The sequence below is a fragment of the Etheostoma cragini genome, chromosome 14, assembly GCF_013103735.1.
Source record: "Etheostoma cragini isolate CJK2018 chromosome 14, CSU_Ecrag_1.0, whole genome shotgun sequence".
NCBI classification, from domain to species: domain Eukaryota; kingdom Metazoa; phylum Chordata; class Actinopteri; order Perciformes; family Percidae; genus Etheostoma; species Etheostoma cragini.
This window is the reverse complement of record NC_048420.1, coordinates 19,196,779-19,211,665: the sequence shown is the minus strand read 5'-3', so window position 1 is coordinate 19,211,665 and position 14,887 is coordinate 19,196,779. Positions and strand designations below refer to the sequence as shown.

The 14,887-nt window shown below is 40.6% G+C and overlaps 2 protein-coding genes across 2 annotated transcripts; both read right to left on the bottom strand.

Annotated features, from left to right (window-relative positions):
- Positions 1-1,415: 1,415 nt before the first annotated feature.
- smim13 (small integral membrane protein 13) lies at positions 1,416-4,806 on the bottom strand. Its single transcript, XM_034891783.1, has 2 exons — positions 4,341-4,806; positions 1,416-2,705 (listed from the first exon to the last, which is right to left on the bottom strand). Exons 1-2 carry the CDS (start codon positions 4,414-4,416, stop codon positions 2,515-2,517), a joined length of 267 nt encoding a protein of 88 aa, XP_034747674.1. The 5' UTR covers positions 4,417-4,806; the 3' UTR covers positions 1,416-2,514.
- A 3,588-nt stretch (positions 4,807-8,394) lies between these two features.
- Positions 8,395-14,621, bottom strand: si:dkey-206d17.12 (uncharacterized protein LOC563108 homolog). The gene is made up of 6 exons (XM_034891782.1): positions 14,482-14,621; positions 12,797-13,338; positions 10,969-11,108; positions 9,975-10,209; positions 9,769-9,869; positions 8,395-9,602 (listed from the first exon to the last, which is right to left on the bottom strand). The coding sequence occupies exons 2-6, from the start codon at positions 13,306-13,308 to the stop codon at positions 8,677-8,679; spliced, it is 1,914 nt and encodes a 637-aa protein (XP_034747673.1). The 5' UTR covers positions 13,309-13,338; positions 14,482-14,621; the 3' UTR covers positions 8,395-8,676.
- Between the last annotated feature and the right edge of the window lie 266 nt (positions 14,622-14,887).

Below are 14,887 nucleotides of genomic sequence, written 5' to 3'. Positions count from 1 at the left end.
TCCTGCTCAGTTGTTGCGTTTCCATTTTAAACTGTGATAGTGTCGTTTGTAAAGGTGGCGGGTTTTTACAGCGCAATACTGCCACCTTGTGTTTAAACTCTAGGATGTCAAAGAAACTGACATCACATTGCCATTTGTGACATTTCTTTTTTTAAGTATTCAGACCATAAACTATGCAAGTATTTGAAGCAACTCAGGCATGCGACTACAGCCTTAAGTCGTCTTTGGTATGAGGCCAAATAGTTTTGCACACCTGGATTCTGGGGATTCTGCCATACTTCTCTGGAGATCCTCTCTAGCTCGGTCAGGTTGGACGGGGGCCGCCGGCTGACGGCCATTTTCACATCTCTCCAGTGATGTCTGATTAGATTCAAGTCCGGGCTCTGGCTGTGACACTCGAGGCCGGTTTTGTCCCTAGGCCGTGATGAGCGGGGCCAGGCGTCTTACAGACGTGCCACTTAGAAACAAGACCACACTGTTCAGTCTTGGGTTTCATCGAACCAGATTAGCTTTTTGCTAATTACAAACATCCATGTGTCTTTCTCCGAGGAGGGTTGCAGTGATGGTAGAAAGTAACCTCCGGAGGGATGACACCCAGGTGGAGCTCTTTCCCCCCTGACGTCCAGTTAGGCCGGGTAGACAGCAGAGTCCTGGTTGTTACAAACTTCTTCCGAAAGAAGAACTATGCGGGCCACTGTGCTCTTGGGAACCTTCCCCACTTCTACCTCGACACGATCCGGTATCTGAACTCTGCAAGTGTTCTTTTGACCTCGTGTGGTTTTTACTCAGATATGCATTGTTACCTGTGAGACCGGTATACAGACAGACTTTCCAAATCATGTGCAATCAACTGAATGTACCCCACAGGTGGACTCCAATCAAGGTATAGAAACGTCATAAAAAGGTGTCGAAATTTTGCACGTCACAGCAAATAGTGTGAATACTCATATCAATGTGATATTTCAGTTTGCTCTCAATAAACAACTTTGTTGTTTAATAGTAATGTTTAATAGTTAAACAGTTGTACATTTTCATTCCCAACTTAAATTTATTTTAAATTTCTTATATTCTATCCTATTATGTCCTGTATCCTGTTGTATCTATTCTGGGTGTTTGTTCTGTGTCTGACATTTTGCACCTGCAACATGGAATTTCTCATTTTTTGGAATAAATAAAAATCTATTATATATTAAAAAAATTAATCTAAAACCTGTTGTTGCTTTGTCACTATGGGGTATTAAGATTGGGGGTAATACTTGTAAACATGGTCTAAATATTTCTGAATGTACTGTAGAATGAGGCAATTTATGAAGTATTTTATGTTTATTACACAGGGAATTTGTAGCTAATATAATTTGTACTTGAAACCATTAATCACATTTCCAAACAAACAAAACAGGTCGGGGCTCTTTATTTTCATGGCATTATTTATTTGAAGCTACTGCTCCACTGAAGAAGAAAATAATTCCTTGCTGAGAAAAAGATGCCAGAGTTGAATGAGTATTAGGAGGGAGAATCTTACATGAATATGGATTAGGTCAGCTTTGATTTGCCCTGTAATGGAAACCAATGTACTGTCGGCTTTACAAAAGGAGGCCATCTAGACAGGCACTGGTGCAGACAGAGGCACAGGGGACAGGAGAGGGTTCAGACGCCACCCGGGCCGCAGGAAGCCTTGTTTCATTGCTCTTAAACATAAGCTAATAATGTGTATAACTGAATCGGAACAACAAAACGTCCTTGAAACTTTCTCCTGACTCTTCAAGTATAAATATATATATATGTATAAAATGGGGGTGAAGGAGAAGTTGCAAGAAAAAAAGTCACATTTTACACATCTGGAATGAAGTTATTTTCCATCTTTGAGGCTTTGGGCATTATCTGCTGGGTGAGACAGTTTCCACCTCATACCAGAGTATACTGTGCAAAGAAACAACAAAATGACAGCATAAACGTCTCCATGTGAAGAAAAGAAAATTGTCAGTTTTACAAATCACTGTTTCAGTTCATCTTCAGTTTTTCTTGTTGAAATGATGCATACAAGCTAATTTTTAATCTGACTACTTTGTTCAAAGTAGGACTTACTTCTCTTTATAAAAAAAAAATTAAAAGATGTACATTAGAGAGAGAACACATCTCTTTGTATGATGGAGCTTCTTCATACTCCACATGGGTGGCACATAGCAGCGTGGCCGCTCATGAAAGCTGGCTGTCACTATTGCAGGATAACAAGAGGACCAGGAGGGGAGCTCCGGACTCGCTCCTCAATACATAATTAACCACATGAACAGGTGACATACAGAAATGGACAGTAATGGCTTTTCCCTTTGAAACCAGGACATCTGCCTGGCCAGTTTAAAGTGTCTTGGTGAAGAGGAGGGTTGACTACTAAGTGTGCACAAGGTCCTTGTTTAGTGTGCAGGTTAAATACCCCTGATGGCGTTTGTAGAGGGCTGACGGGCAGTGACGGCGAGAGAGGGGTCATGAAGGATACACAGTGGTGGTCTGGATGATCTATGAAGTGCTTTCTGGAAAGGCGACTCTTTGGCGTGCCGTCTTGGGTCGACTTCTTGGTGGGACGTTTGCTGTACGTTCGCTCTTGGTTTCGGACGGCTGCGTTTCGGCCTGCGGGGTGCTGGCGTCCCCAACAAGTTCACGCAGAAACTTGAACTTGGACAAGAAGAGTTGCCAGACTACATACCAACCTGAGGGTTGAAGAAGGAAAAATAGCTACATATTTACAGGCATGATAAAGCCACTCTTAAAACCACAGGTGCCCTCATGTAGTTCTAACTTAATGGTTATTTTGCAAAATAAATGTCCACCAATCTTTGAAACAAATCTCCGAAGGGCGTTTAACACTTACAGCTGTTTTTAAGATATTTTAAAAACTAAAATACTCCAACCATCTGGTGAAAACACGTTCTATCCGCTGAATGATTAAGATTTTTACACCCCTTTGCTGAGCTGTCTCTTAAACCAAACAAAGACGGCAGCCAGAAATGAAAAATCGTTACGCAATGTTTACAACGTGAAGTGACTTTTTTATTTTTATTTTTTATTGTAAGCAATATTTGTCTATATTGATGTTTTTTGTCTTTTGTTGAACAAAACGAGCCAGGAGACATGTAATTTATGGCTGGATAGGAAATTGAGTTGGAAACTGATTTTAACAAAAATTGTGAAGCAGTTTTTATCCAGATGGTCAGAAGAGCTGAGGTTAAAAACAACTACGTACATTTACTTGAGTACTCTGCTGATGAACAGTTTTGAACATTATGTGAGTATTTCCATTTTATTCTACTTTATGGTTCTACTCCACTGTCAATATTTTTTTGATAATACTTCTGTAGCTTTACTACTAAGTTTTTATATTCAGAATGTACTTATGGTGGAACATTGGTACTCTGCGCTATTGTAAGTAAATCATTTGAATACTTCTCCCACCGCTGCTAATGAGTCTTTGAGGATTATGTAAATACTTTCAAAACAATGTTACATTTTTCAAAGATGGCTGGTTATTTACAGGATCTACAGAAATAACAGCTGCTTAGCTCTGGAACGGGTACCAGTAATGGTTATATATTAAGAGCCACAAACTTAGACTGGGTGAGCCCCAACATTTCATATTTTCTATCTTTTTCCCCTGCTCCACCTGCACCTGGTTGTGTCGAGTCAGCGTTTCCAGTTGAAAGCTGATGAGGTGCAGGCAGAGCAGGGACAGAGTGCTGGAGGCGGTGGAGAGGACATGTTTACGTTCTCTGTGCATGATAAAAATAGAAACTCCTTACTGAAATTGAAACACCGGCTAAAGACATTTAATACACTCTGATCCACCTGGCAACTGTACAGGACTAGTTGGACATTTAAGAAAAAAACTGTTATTTTATTTAAGATCGCATTTCACTTAACCCTAAAATTGTCCCTTAACGGTATTACATGCTTCGTACGAATATTCTTCTCACTATGCACATTTACTACATTCGAGTTTCCATTAAGCTTATTCGTTTGCAATAAGTCTTTCAAAAATGTATTTGACCTCATTTCACATTTTATCAATATGTAGGCCTATACCTATATTTTAACTTAGGCAATAATTTTTGTTATTTAGTTTTTGCTTAGTTAAGATTTTGAGGAAGTCTGACCCAAGATTTTCATTGATAACGACTGCTTCTGTAATTAATATCATTTATCGGCTGTTGCTTTCTCTAACAGTGTCGTGTCCTCACTATCATTTCCCCCCAATCCAATGACAACAGTCAAATCAGTTACAGAATGGCTTAAGGATTTAGCTTTTTATGTAACGAATAACTTATTATGGTTATTTTCGTTTAACTCACCAAACAGCATGAAGAGCAGCGCACAGACAAGTGTGGCCACAATGACCAGCAGTGTGAGCCCGACACTTTGCCACATCTTAGCTGGACACTTGATAAAGCAACAACAGCATAAGGAGGTGGTTTCAGTGTATTTTCTTCTTCACACCAAACACAAAAACGTAGCTAGCTAGCTCGGTTAGCCGCCTGGCAGCTGAGTTAGATAGCTAGCCTAAGACAAGAGAGAGAGAGCAAAACAAACAGCAGCACATCGCAGCTTGTTTGCTAGCGTCTGGCTGGCTAGCTTGTTCGCTAACGCTAGCTGGTTGTGAAACGGAGCAGCAGTAGGTTCCCAGACAGTTAGCTGGTCACAGCAGGGTACATTCCTTCTTATGTGTGCTACATAACTGCAACATGTATTTGCTAGTTATTATCTAAGACAGACAAAAGCAGCGGCTACAGAAACTGGGTTAAGACAGCAAAATAAGCGTCATGTAACCGATTTAAACTGCGCATGCGCTAGTACTATTTGACTTTTGGGTAGTGGAGTTTCTTTTTCTTGTTCTTTAGTTTGGCGAGCGGCTACAAACTAACAAATAAGGTGCATGCCGCCACCTACTGTACTGGAGTGTGAAACATCACGACTTTAAAAAAAACAACTATTTATGATTCAATTTTAGATTGACAAAGTGTGCATAAAAGAGGGATATATTTACATTTTGTTTGTCTTCTACTTGGTGTTTTCTGAATAATTGTGTGACAGTGAACATCCCACAATGAACATATTTGCTGTAACTTAAACCACAATGCATAAAAGCACTGCAATTATTCATAAATCCAACAGGAGGAGTCATAACACGTCTGTAACCTGGTGAATTGTTTTCAACTAACAACACTGTCTAGGAAAAGTGCAACGTAAGTAAGTTACAAGTATTTGTATTTGAACAAGCTTTAGTTTAATTGTAATTTGTGTATTAATCCCAAATGGGGAAATTACAATTTACACTCTGTGTACACACTTTGTTAGTAATCACACACAGGCCTGAACTTCACACACATTCTCAGGACCTGTACATGCACTAATGGAGAGATGTCAGAGTGAGTGGGCTGCCAGCTGAACCAGCGGCCTGAGTGGTTGGGGGGGGGGGGGGGGGGGGGGGGGGGGGGGGGGGGGGGGGGGGGGGGGGGGGGGGGGGGGGTATGGCGCCTTGCTCAAGAGCACCTGGCAGTGCCCAGGAGGTGAAGTGGCATCTCTCCAGCCAATCCACACTCCCTACTTTTTGGTCCATATGGGGACTTGAAACAGTGACCCTCGGATTCCCAACCCAACTCTCTACGGACTGAGCTACTGCCACCATACTAGTTTATAAAGTAGTCAAGACATGTTTGCCTGGAGATACATTTTTTTCCAGTAACGGAATAAGTCTAAGATCCTTTGCTTAAGTAAAAGCAGAATACCGCAGTCTGAAAATATTTAATTACCCTTAAAGTCCTCAATTTAAAATGTTACTCAAGTAAAACAACAGAAAGCAAACACAAGTACCTCAAAATTGTACTGAAGTACAGTACTGTCAAATTTGCACCGGTGTCCCATTTATACTGTCTTTACAAATTTACAACACTTCTGATGAACTTCAGGAAGTGAGGAGACCTTCAAAACTGTATAACAAAGTTAATGTAAATGCCGTGTTTTTTTCTCCATGTCAACCTGTCTATGAGTTTCATTCCTTGTCTGAACTCAAGCACCTCATGTCATGTCTTAACTTGTGCACACTTGCAGCAGAGTGTTTCCTTAAACCCGCCTCAGTATTTGCATATTATGCTAAGGAACAATGAGAACAAAACATTCAGTGAGTCATTCTTCAAGATCACATTTTAAACATGTGTGAATAGAACAGTGTGTATAGCCAAAGTATGTGGGTCCGGCCCAGATAATTTAGGAGTCCTACCTACCTTATTTTTAGGATTTGGTTTGTTTGTTTTAAACCTTAAAATGAGACTGAAAACAATGTTGTCAATGATAATTAACTTTATAGAGCCTTATAGTGAGTGCCAGCTCATTGCTTACCTTTACAACTTTATTAATATGGTTTACTCTCACCACAGTTAGAGATTAGCTGGTAAACAACGTGGAGCATTTAGCAGATAAAGAGACACATTTTTCTTAGGAGTCAGTAGAGACAAAAGAATTATTGAAAAGGGGGTAAATGTTATACTTTCATTGATCAGGTGGCTAGAAACACGGCTCCAAATGAAGGATACTGTTGGTCCGTAACTGCTGGATGAGTAAATAAACCACTGTTTGCTAAGTAGTTCATCATCTCAACTTAAAATGTCATGATATGTCAATGTTGTGTTCAAAACTTTCTACAGCCCAGATCTTATCTGATGCAGCAAAATGCTCCGTAAAGATCTGCTGGAACCTCAATCAGATTAAACATACATATGTGATTTCCCCTGTTCCATTTCTGTTAAAGTTTTAACACTTTCATTTTCAACTACAGCTTTAAAATAAATGCAGTGTTGGAAACATATTTGCTTCTAAACTACAGAGAAGTAGAAGTACAGAGTATCTCAATGTTTAAATACTCATAAAGAGAAGTAGATGAATCTCAAAATCGTACTTGAGTAAATGATGGTGCTGCAGAACAGGTTTGTCCTGACCTCCATAAATAAGATCAAGTGGTATGTTGCATCTTTACATAGGCCTATGTGCACTTAAACTCTACATTTGTGTTGAACATGTTAGCAGTGCATGTTTATGTGGCCCCCTTTACTATAGTTTAATAAGAAATCTTTCCTATGTTATTACTTGTTGCTTTATTGGTCTAATTTAACAGAAACATTCCGTTTTATTTTTATCTCACAGTATCTACAATGTGCCGAAATTAGAACATTTCCTTTTTCCACATCCTTACTGTGTGTGTGTGTGTGCAAATTATGTGTGGGTGGGTTAATACATATTTAGTCAATACACAATTGCAGGGTAAGCAGGGAAAGTACATTCAGAACACATTATTGGCAACTTGTTTCCACGAATGAGTCAAAAATCTCACATAATAGTTTTTTATTACCTCCGTTCTTTGTGGTTAAGTGTCCAATATTTAAATGTGCTCACTGTGTAGCAATATATGAAGCAACAACTGACCACACTGCTACTTATAAAAATAATACATGTATTTATATAGCACCTCTCATACAGAGTGTAGCTCAAACAAAGTGAGAAATGTAGTACCTGTAGAGTTCAAGGAGTTTTCTTTTCATGAATCCCAACAAGTCTGATCATCATCTGAACCTCCCCCACATTGACCCCATTCAATTGGAACAACTTGTGCTGCTTTGGTTTCCCGTAACTTTCTAAGAAAAAGAAACCATGTGGTTTTGTGTTGGAGAACAAGTTGTGACGGCTCACGTTCCTCATAATTTTGTTTGTTTTAACCTGCAGCACTGATGGGCTTTTGACTGAATGTGTTCAAGCGGCAAACAGTACAAAAGTCAGTTTGGCAGAACATCCGACAACTCAAAGACATCACACTGGGCGTAAAAGATACAAGTATTTGCAGATATTACATAAACCAAAGGATTAATGAGGAAATAATTATTAGTTGCAGCACTAGATGCAAAATGAGCTTTTGGCATGAAAACAAAAAGCTAAGTGAAATTAAAGTTGCAATGGGTGTGGTGTGATGAGTAATCCGTTAATCACCATGATTATGTAATGACAACAGTGACAATCATAACTGTTAAAAACAAAAACAATCCAGGTCTGTCACTCAATGGACCAATCTATGAATTTATCCTTAAGTAAAATAGTATAAATGTAACTATACATAAAACACATACACTTTTTTGTTAAACTGTCCACTAAGCTCTACTGAGGAAATTGGGAAAAAGTATTGCCAAAACCCAATGAATATACAAAACTGGGAATAAAAATGATAATAAAGCCAATTTTCAATTTTCGATTTAATTTCTGAGAGATTAATTATTATTTACGCTAAGTATTGCCTAGATTAATTGTGCATCAAAATAACTCAAATGTGCACAGTGCCAATATGACACAAAAAGACATTATAGGCACAATAAAAGTAGATTTGATGGCAGAACAGTTGCATTAGAATGCTTTTGTCCAGGTTTAAAATCTACATTTTTCTTTTTTCACATGTTTAAATAAAGATACAATTTGTATCAACAGCATACTGCCTCTTATTTTATCCAGTTCACAGAGGAGTTCAAATACATTAAATATTCAAATATAGTTTACAGCAAGGTGGATACCACAATACGTAAATACACAAACTCATGTTTATCTTTTCAGTCTTTCCACTAATAGACGTGGGGTTTGGACCAGCACTGGACTTCATCTTCTGCTCTGACTCTGCAGCTTGAGGATCTCAGCAACCAGCATCTGGGGATCTATCAGCTTAGGAAACATGTCCATTGCAGTGTCCACCAAGTGGGCGCTGAAGATAGCGAGGAGCTTCTTCCGGACAACTTCTCTGTCCTCCCTCCTGGGACTCGTCTCCCGAGGAGGCTGCCTGCCCTCCCCCGGCAGGCTGCGGAATCCCGGCGGATGAGCCCCAAACGGATCGGACCAGTACTGCTGCTGCTGCTGCTGCTGGCAGCCGTGGACTCTGCTGTGCTGGAAATCTGTAGGATGACTGTACGCAGGCATGCTGACTGGGTATGCACCGTTACTGGCATAATGAGTTGGGTAGGGAATGCTGTAATGCTGGTCTTGGTGCCGAAAGGCTGGTGCTGTCCCCCGAGGGGAAGGGCCACGTGAACAGCAGCTGCACGGAGGACAGTACTGTTGTCTCACACTGCGGCTGTTCAGAGAGCTCCCGTATGTCAACCCATACTGGTGATCACACACACTCCGAGGGCCATCCCCTGGCCAACTGTCTATGGAGCCTAAACCAGAGTCCAGCTGCTCCTGAGAGCCACTCTGCCACACTGAACTGTGGTCAGAAGACGAGGGCTGGCCGGTCTTCTCCTTTCTCGATGTGGCCCTCTTATTGGAGCGCTGACTTATATTCGACTGTTCGTTTTTATGATCTTTTTTTAAGGAGCCACTCTCGTGTTCCAGTGTCAGTTTCTTTCCCATATCCTCCACTAGCGAGAGGCTTTGTCCAGGCACAGGACTGGAGCGAACTGAGGATTGTTTGTGAGCGGTGGACCGCTGCTTGGCGTTCTCCCGAAGCTCATCAGCAACCGAGCGGTTGGACTGTTTGGCTCGCTCAGGATGGTGGAATTTACATTTGATCCCATAAGTGCATTTCTTACCTAAAAGGAAAACAACAAATCAGAAGATTTTAGCAGCGCTAAAACAAACCTAAGTCTACAGCCAATTGACACAACATGCTTAAATCAGCCTGCTAGCTTGCTCACACTAACATTGCCAACAGCAATAAACAAAAAGTACAGCTGAGACTGATAGGAATTTTCTCACCATAAGGGCATAGCGGTTTTTTCTGAGTCTTTGGAAACTTCCGCAGTAAGTTCTCCAGGGTCGGTCCATGGCGGCCCAGAGGATCATCAGGAGGCATAAACCTACGTTATGGTAAAAATTCATACATTACAAAAAACAATATTCAAAAAATAACATTCCAAGAAGGCAGTGAGGGAAAGCCTCTATATCAAATAGGCAGAACTCACTTGTTATTAACGAAGGAGTACATGAGCAGCCTCTCCTCAATGAAGCGCTTCCACTCTGGCTTTGCTAACTGAAGGTCCCGGTACATGTCGTTGGACACGATGATGCCGTCAGACTCGTAGCCCAGCTTGACGATGAAGCAGTCGTCATTACAGACCACCCGTTTGCCTGCAACACGTCTCGATGGCGTGAACACCAGAATCTTCCTCTTCTCCAGGTCTCGCAGAATGTGTTGATCTTTAACCCCAAACATGAAGTCAGAGTTAAACCCGCAAAACAGATTATTTTTGCTGCTTCGGCGCAGCAGAAACATCCCCATTTACATTAATCTAACAAACTTGTTAGAAAACAGTTGCTTATCGACACATCCAGCAGTTACATTAACATTTATTTGGAGTTGTGTTTGTGACCACCGGATGAATGTAGTGAATGTTTTTGGTCTCGACCAACTCCTGAAGGAAATATCTGGCTATTATCTTAGCTAAAAGCTCCCCAAGTTCCCCAGTTAGTCTCTCTACTGTGTCTGTCTGCTGTTTGTTGCAGAGCTTTTTCACCGAAAACAAACCTATGAGAGTAGTAATGGTGAAGCAGAACAGTACATTTACGGACCAGGCAGCTAAACAATGAGCTGAAACTCAATATTACGCTCCATAAAGTCGAGGGGAGCTGCAGATTCAGGTGATAATTCTCTGAAGGTTCATCACCTCTTTTACATTATCCCATTACTTTCACATTGTCATAGACAATCCGATTATCATTTTTACAGGAAGTTACATTTTGACTTAGGTTCTTTCCCAGCAGACAGATTTTATCTGGTTAAATATTAATGACAGGACCAAAAAAGTACATCCTGCAACAAAACAATTTATCAGCATGAGCAATCTGTCCCCGCTTTGGTTTCAATTACCAATAAGGACAGTGTTGTGTGAGCCACGGTGGCAGGCAAAGAAGGAAGTAGAAAACTCAAAAAACTAACGTCATTCACTGTCATCTCACCTGTGATAGGAACATCTGGCCGGGGCTGCTCCTTCCTCCACAAGGGAACAAACACGGTTATTTCAGTGTGGCCTCTGTCAGCGAAGAAGTTCACAGCCAACTGGATTCCAAGACAAGAGAACACTTCCTTGTTCCCGTGACTGAATGAATGAATAAATGGAAAGAAATTAGAACACATTAACAATCAAACAATTGAGGCTGGCTTAGTTAAGAACAAAGGCTGAGGTGTCTTTTATGACTTTACTCTTTGATGTTCAAACTGCGCCACAGCTCTTATCAACACAACTTATTTGCTATGTACATTTGAGGATCACAAACTAACAACCTGTCACTTGTCTCAAACAGGTTGAGTGAACAAGACAGGAGACTCTTAGCTTAGCTTAAGACAAAGGCTGGAAATAGTGAAACAGCTAACTTGGCTTACTTTAGAGTTAACTAAATCTAACTACCAGCTCCTCTAAACCTTAGTTATTAACATGATACGTCTTGTTTATTATGTACAAAAACTAAAGTTTTAAAATACAAGTCCTGATTTCACAGGGAGTTTTGTGTTGAATAATTCCTTGGCTAAGAGCAACGACTTCCTTGTGTCTTCTTGTCACAGTGAGGTTCCCAGGAAACAGACGGAGACTGGAGACTCTCGGAAGAATGTGAATACACGTATTTCTAACTGCAGGTTGCATATGTGGAGTAGTGAAACCAACAAGAGATGTTCACCGCTCAGTTTTTTTTATTAGGCCTGAAGATGTCAGAATGTCCAGTAGTTCACAATAAAAGATAGAATTATCTTACATGTTGTTTTTCATCATTTTACCAATGTATTTTCTCCCGACCCTTTGCTTAGAAAACAATGCCCAAAAAGTAGGCTATAGAATATGGTGTTTGAGGTGTTTTGGTTCATGATCATCCACTTCTTGTATCTAGAGATCTGTACCGGCAGGAAACAGTCATAACAAAGCATCTAAATTCAGGAATACTGGTAGTTACAAATATTTGCAAGTGACACCGTCCCTGCATAGTTGCTTCAGCTCTACCGTGAAAAATACTTGTCAGTGTTCAAAACCCTTGTGGGAGTTTTTTGACGCGTCAAGGATAAAGCCAAGACAAACAAGAAGAGAAGTAAGGTTATATGAGAGTCAGGGTTTCAAAAGCTGTCATCTGTTATTAGATTCATTGCTATTAGCTGTGCCAGCCTCAACATCAGGCTTGAATTTGGGGGTTTTAGAGTAATGCCTTGACAACTATTGGATGGACCGCAATGAAATTTTGAACAAATATTCATGTTCCCTCCAGAATAAAAAAAACATTTTTACCCCAACTTGTCAAATACGGCAGCTTGGTCAATGGCCCTCAGCGTCTGATACCGACGCACAAGGTACCCTGTAGTGCTTGTATGAGACACACTGGTCCCTAAAATCATTGAAAGTTTGTGTAATTTGAGAGGGGAAATCAATGCCTTGAAAGTTCGTAAAACAGTTGTGACATATTGTTCAAATGTCTTGTTTTGCTCGATCAAGAGTCTAAAACTTAAAGATGTTTAGTTTACTGGGACAAAGAAAAGCAGCACATATTCACATGTCAGAGGTTAAATTCTGCAAATCTTTTCAAAAACAAATGACTAAAATACTCATTTGAAATTCTAAATAGTTTCTGATGGATTTTATGTTGATAGACTAATTAATTAATTGACTAATCAGAGAAAAGCAGCAAACTGTACCATTTGAGATGCTATAACCAGTGTATTTGAGGCATTTTTTTATCGATTGACAAAGTAACTGCTTGTAATTGTGATTCGATGTACTAATCGATCATTCTAGCGGTTTCTCACCTCATTGCCACGTTACTTCCATCTATAACCACGGGTCTCAGAGCCTCTTCATCCTCACTGCTCTCTTCTCTGCTCGGAGGAGATGATACGGTAAAAGGCAGCTGCATGGTGGTGCTCGCAAGCTGGACGTCCCCTCTGGGCACCAGCACGGAAATTGTGGTCCCCGGCCCCTGTTCGTTCTCCTGACTGGCCCTGGTCCTCACCAGCTCCCCAAGAAGTGTATCTGCGTCCATGTTGGGGTGAAACTTCTGCTGAACGGCCTGAACTTGAGCCGTGGAGTACCCGAGCTTATGAAAGAAGTCCAGCTGGGCCTCCAGGTGCTGGGGGTCCGGGGAGAGGTTGGGGTCGCCGGCGTGCATTCTCTCACGGGAGAGACGGGAGGAGTTTGGAGCCGGAAGAGGTGAAGAGAAGATCCATGCAGAAGTGTCAGAGTATGGGAGGTACCGACAGGGGGTGTTGGGGGTCTCACTCCCCGGGTGCACAGATGTGAAGTGAGCAACATCAGCATTCATCTCTTCAGCTTCAACTCGCTTACATTCCCCCTGTTTGGAAAAACACATTATAAAGAACTTGACTTAGGTACAATTGTGAGGTACTTGTACTTTACTTGAGTATTTCCATGTCACGCTACTTTACACATTTATTTTAACCTAAGTAAAATATCGGAGTACTTCTTCCACTACTGGTGACCAAACCATAATCCTAAAAGAGGGTTTCTTTTGGAGCTGTATTCAAAGTGCAGAAAATGTTTTCTTTGTCCCATATGACTGTTAGCTGAATATCTTTGGGGTTTGGACTTCTCGTCAGATAAAACGCCGATTCTATTCCAAATTATAATGGGCATTAGACACTTTGACATTTTATAGAGAGCTAGGAATAGATATGTTGAGAACATAACTTGCAGATAAATAATCATTAGTTGCAGCCCAGTTTGTTTATTCTTAAACTAGTAACATACTTACATGCCATGCTATGTACATTATATATTTTCAATTCTTTCTATCTTAAAACACATTTTATTTACTCTTCAGATCAGATTGTTACTTTTAGGGCTGAAACTAATGATTATTTTCGTTATTGCTTAATCTGCATATTATTAATGTGTTATCCATCAAGTCAAGCTGTCATGACAAAAGAATGGCAGAAAATATGAAAAAAAAAATATTCCGAAAGAGTTTCCCAGTAATCAAATGTCTTGATTCAGGTTGTCCGAAATCCAAAAGAAAATCACTTTCCACTGATTTAAATTAGGGAAAAGCAGCAAATCCTCACATTTCAGAGGCTAAAACCTGGGAATATCCCCGTGATACAATGTCTGAAATGAGTCAAAGATCATCAAACTAGTTATCATTATCTTAAAATCTACTAAATCTGCCAGTCTACCACTACGGTTTGCTGCTCCGTAAATGTATCATCGTCTTCCCATCTGTAGACAGTTGACTGTGACCTAACAGGGGAACAGAGGGGAAATAAACAGATTCTCATAAGGATCTCTGCTGGGTCCTCTCGCTATCTAAATTATGGAAATAGCGCTGTAAAAACGTTTTAGTTTGTGCTGTAATTACAGCGGATCCACAACAAAATTACAACAGTCTAATTTTGGTTACTCGAACATTTTAGTTTAAAAAAGTCTCTACTTCTGTTTCCGCGTCAACTTTCAACGTGACAAAGTCGAAATAACTTACCTCAAAAGCTCCTCACGAGCTGTTACATGTGTCCTTCCACTGATGTGTCCATGCGAAGAGTTCGTCACTGCTACTGAAATGAATTGTGGCGACTAAGCTTCTTTACTTAGTTGTAAGCCGGTGTACCGGTAATAAGGAAGTTGGGTTTTTTCCTGAATCCTGACATCAGCAAATAGCGCGAGCGCAACAACAAGACGACCAACATGCGGGGTTGGGCGGGTCACGTGTGCTGGTGCACCAGAATATAATCTGACTCCTGTTCATCCAGTTCACTGCTATCGGTTACACACGCGTACACAAGAAAACATTTGGAAATAAATACGTGTAAAAGCAGTGATAGAAAAGGTATGCATTAATTTGTAGGCTACATCACTTTAAAGGTGCAGCTGTTAGAGGTGGAGCCAAT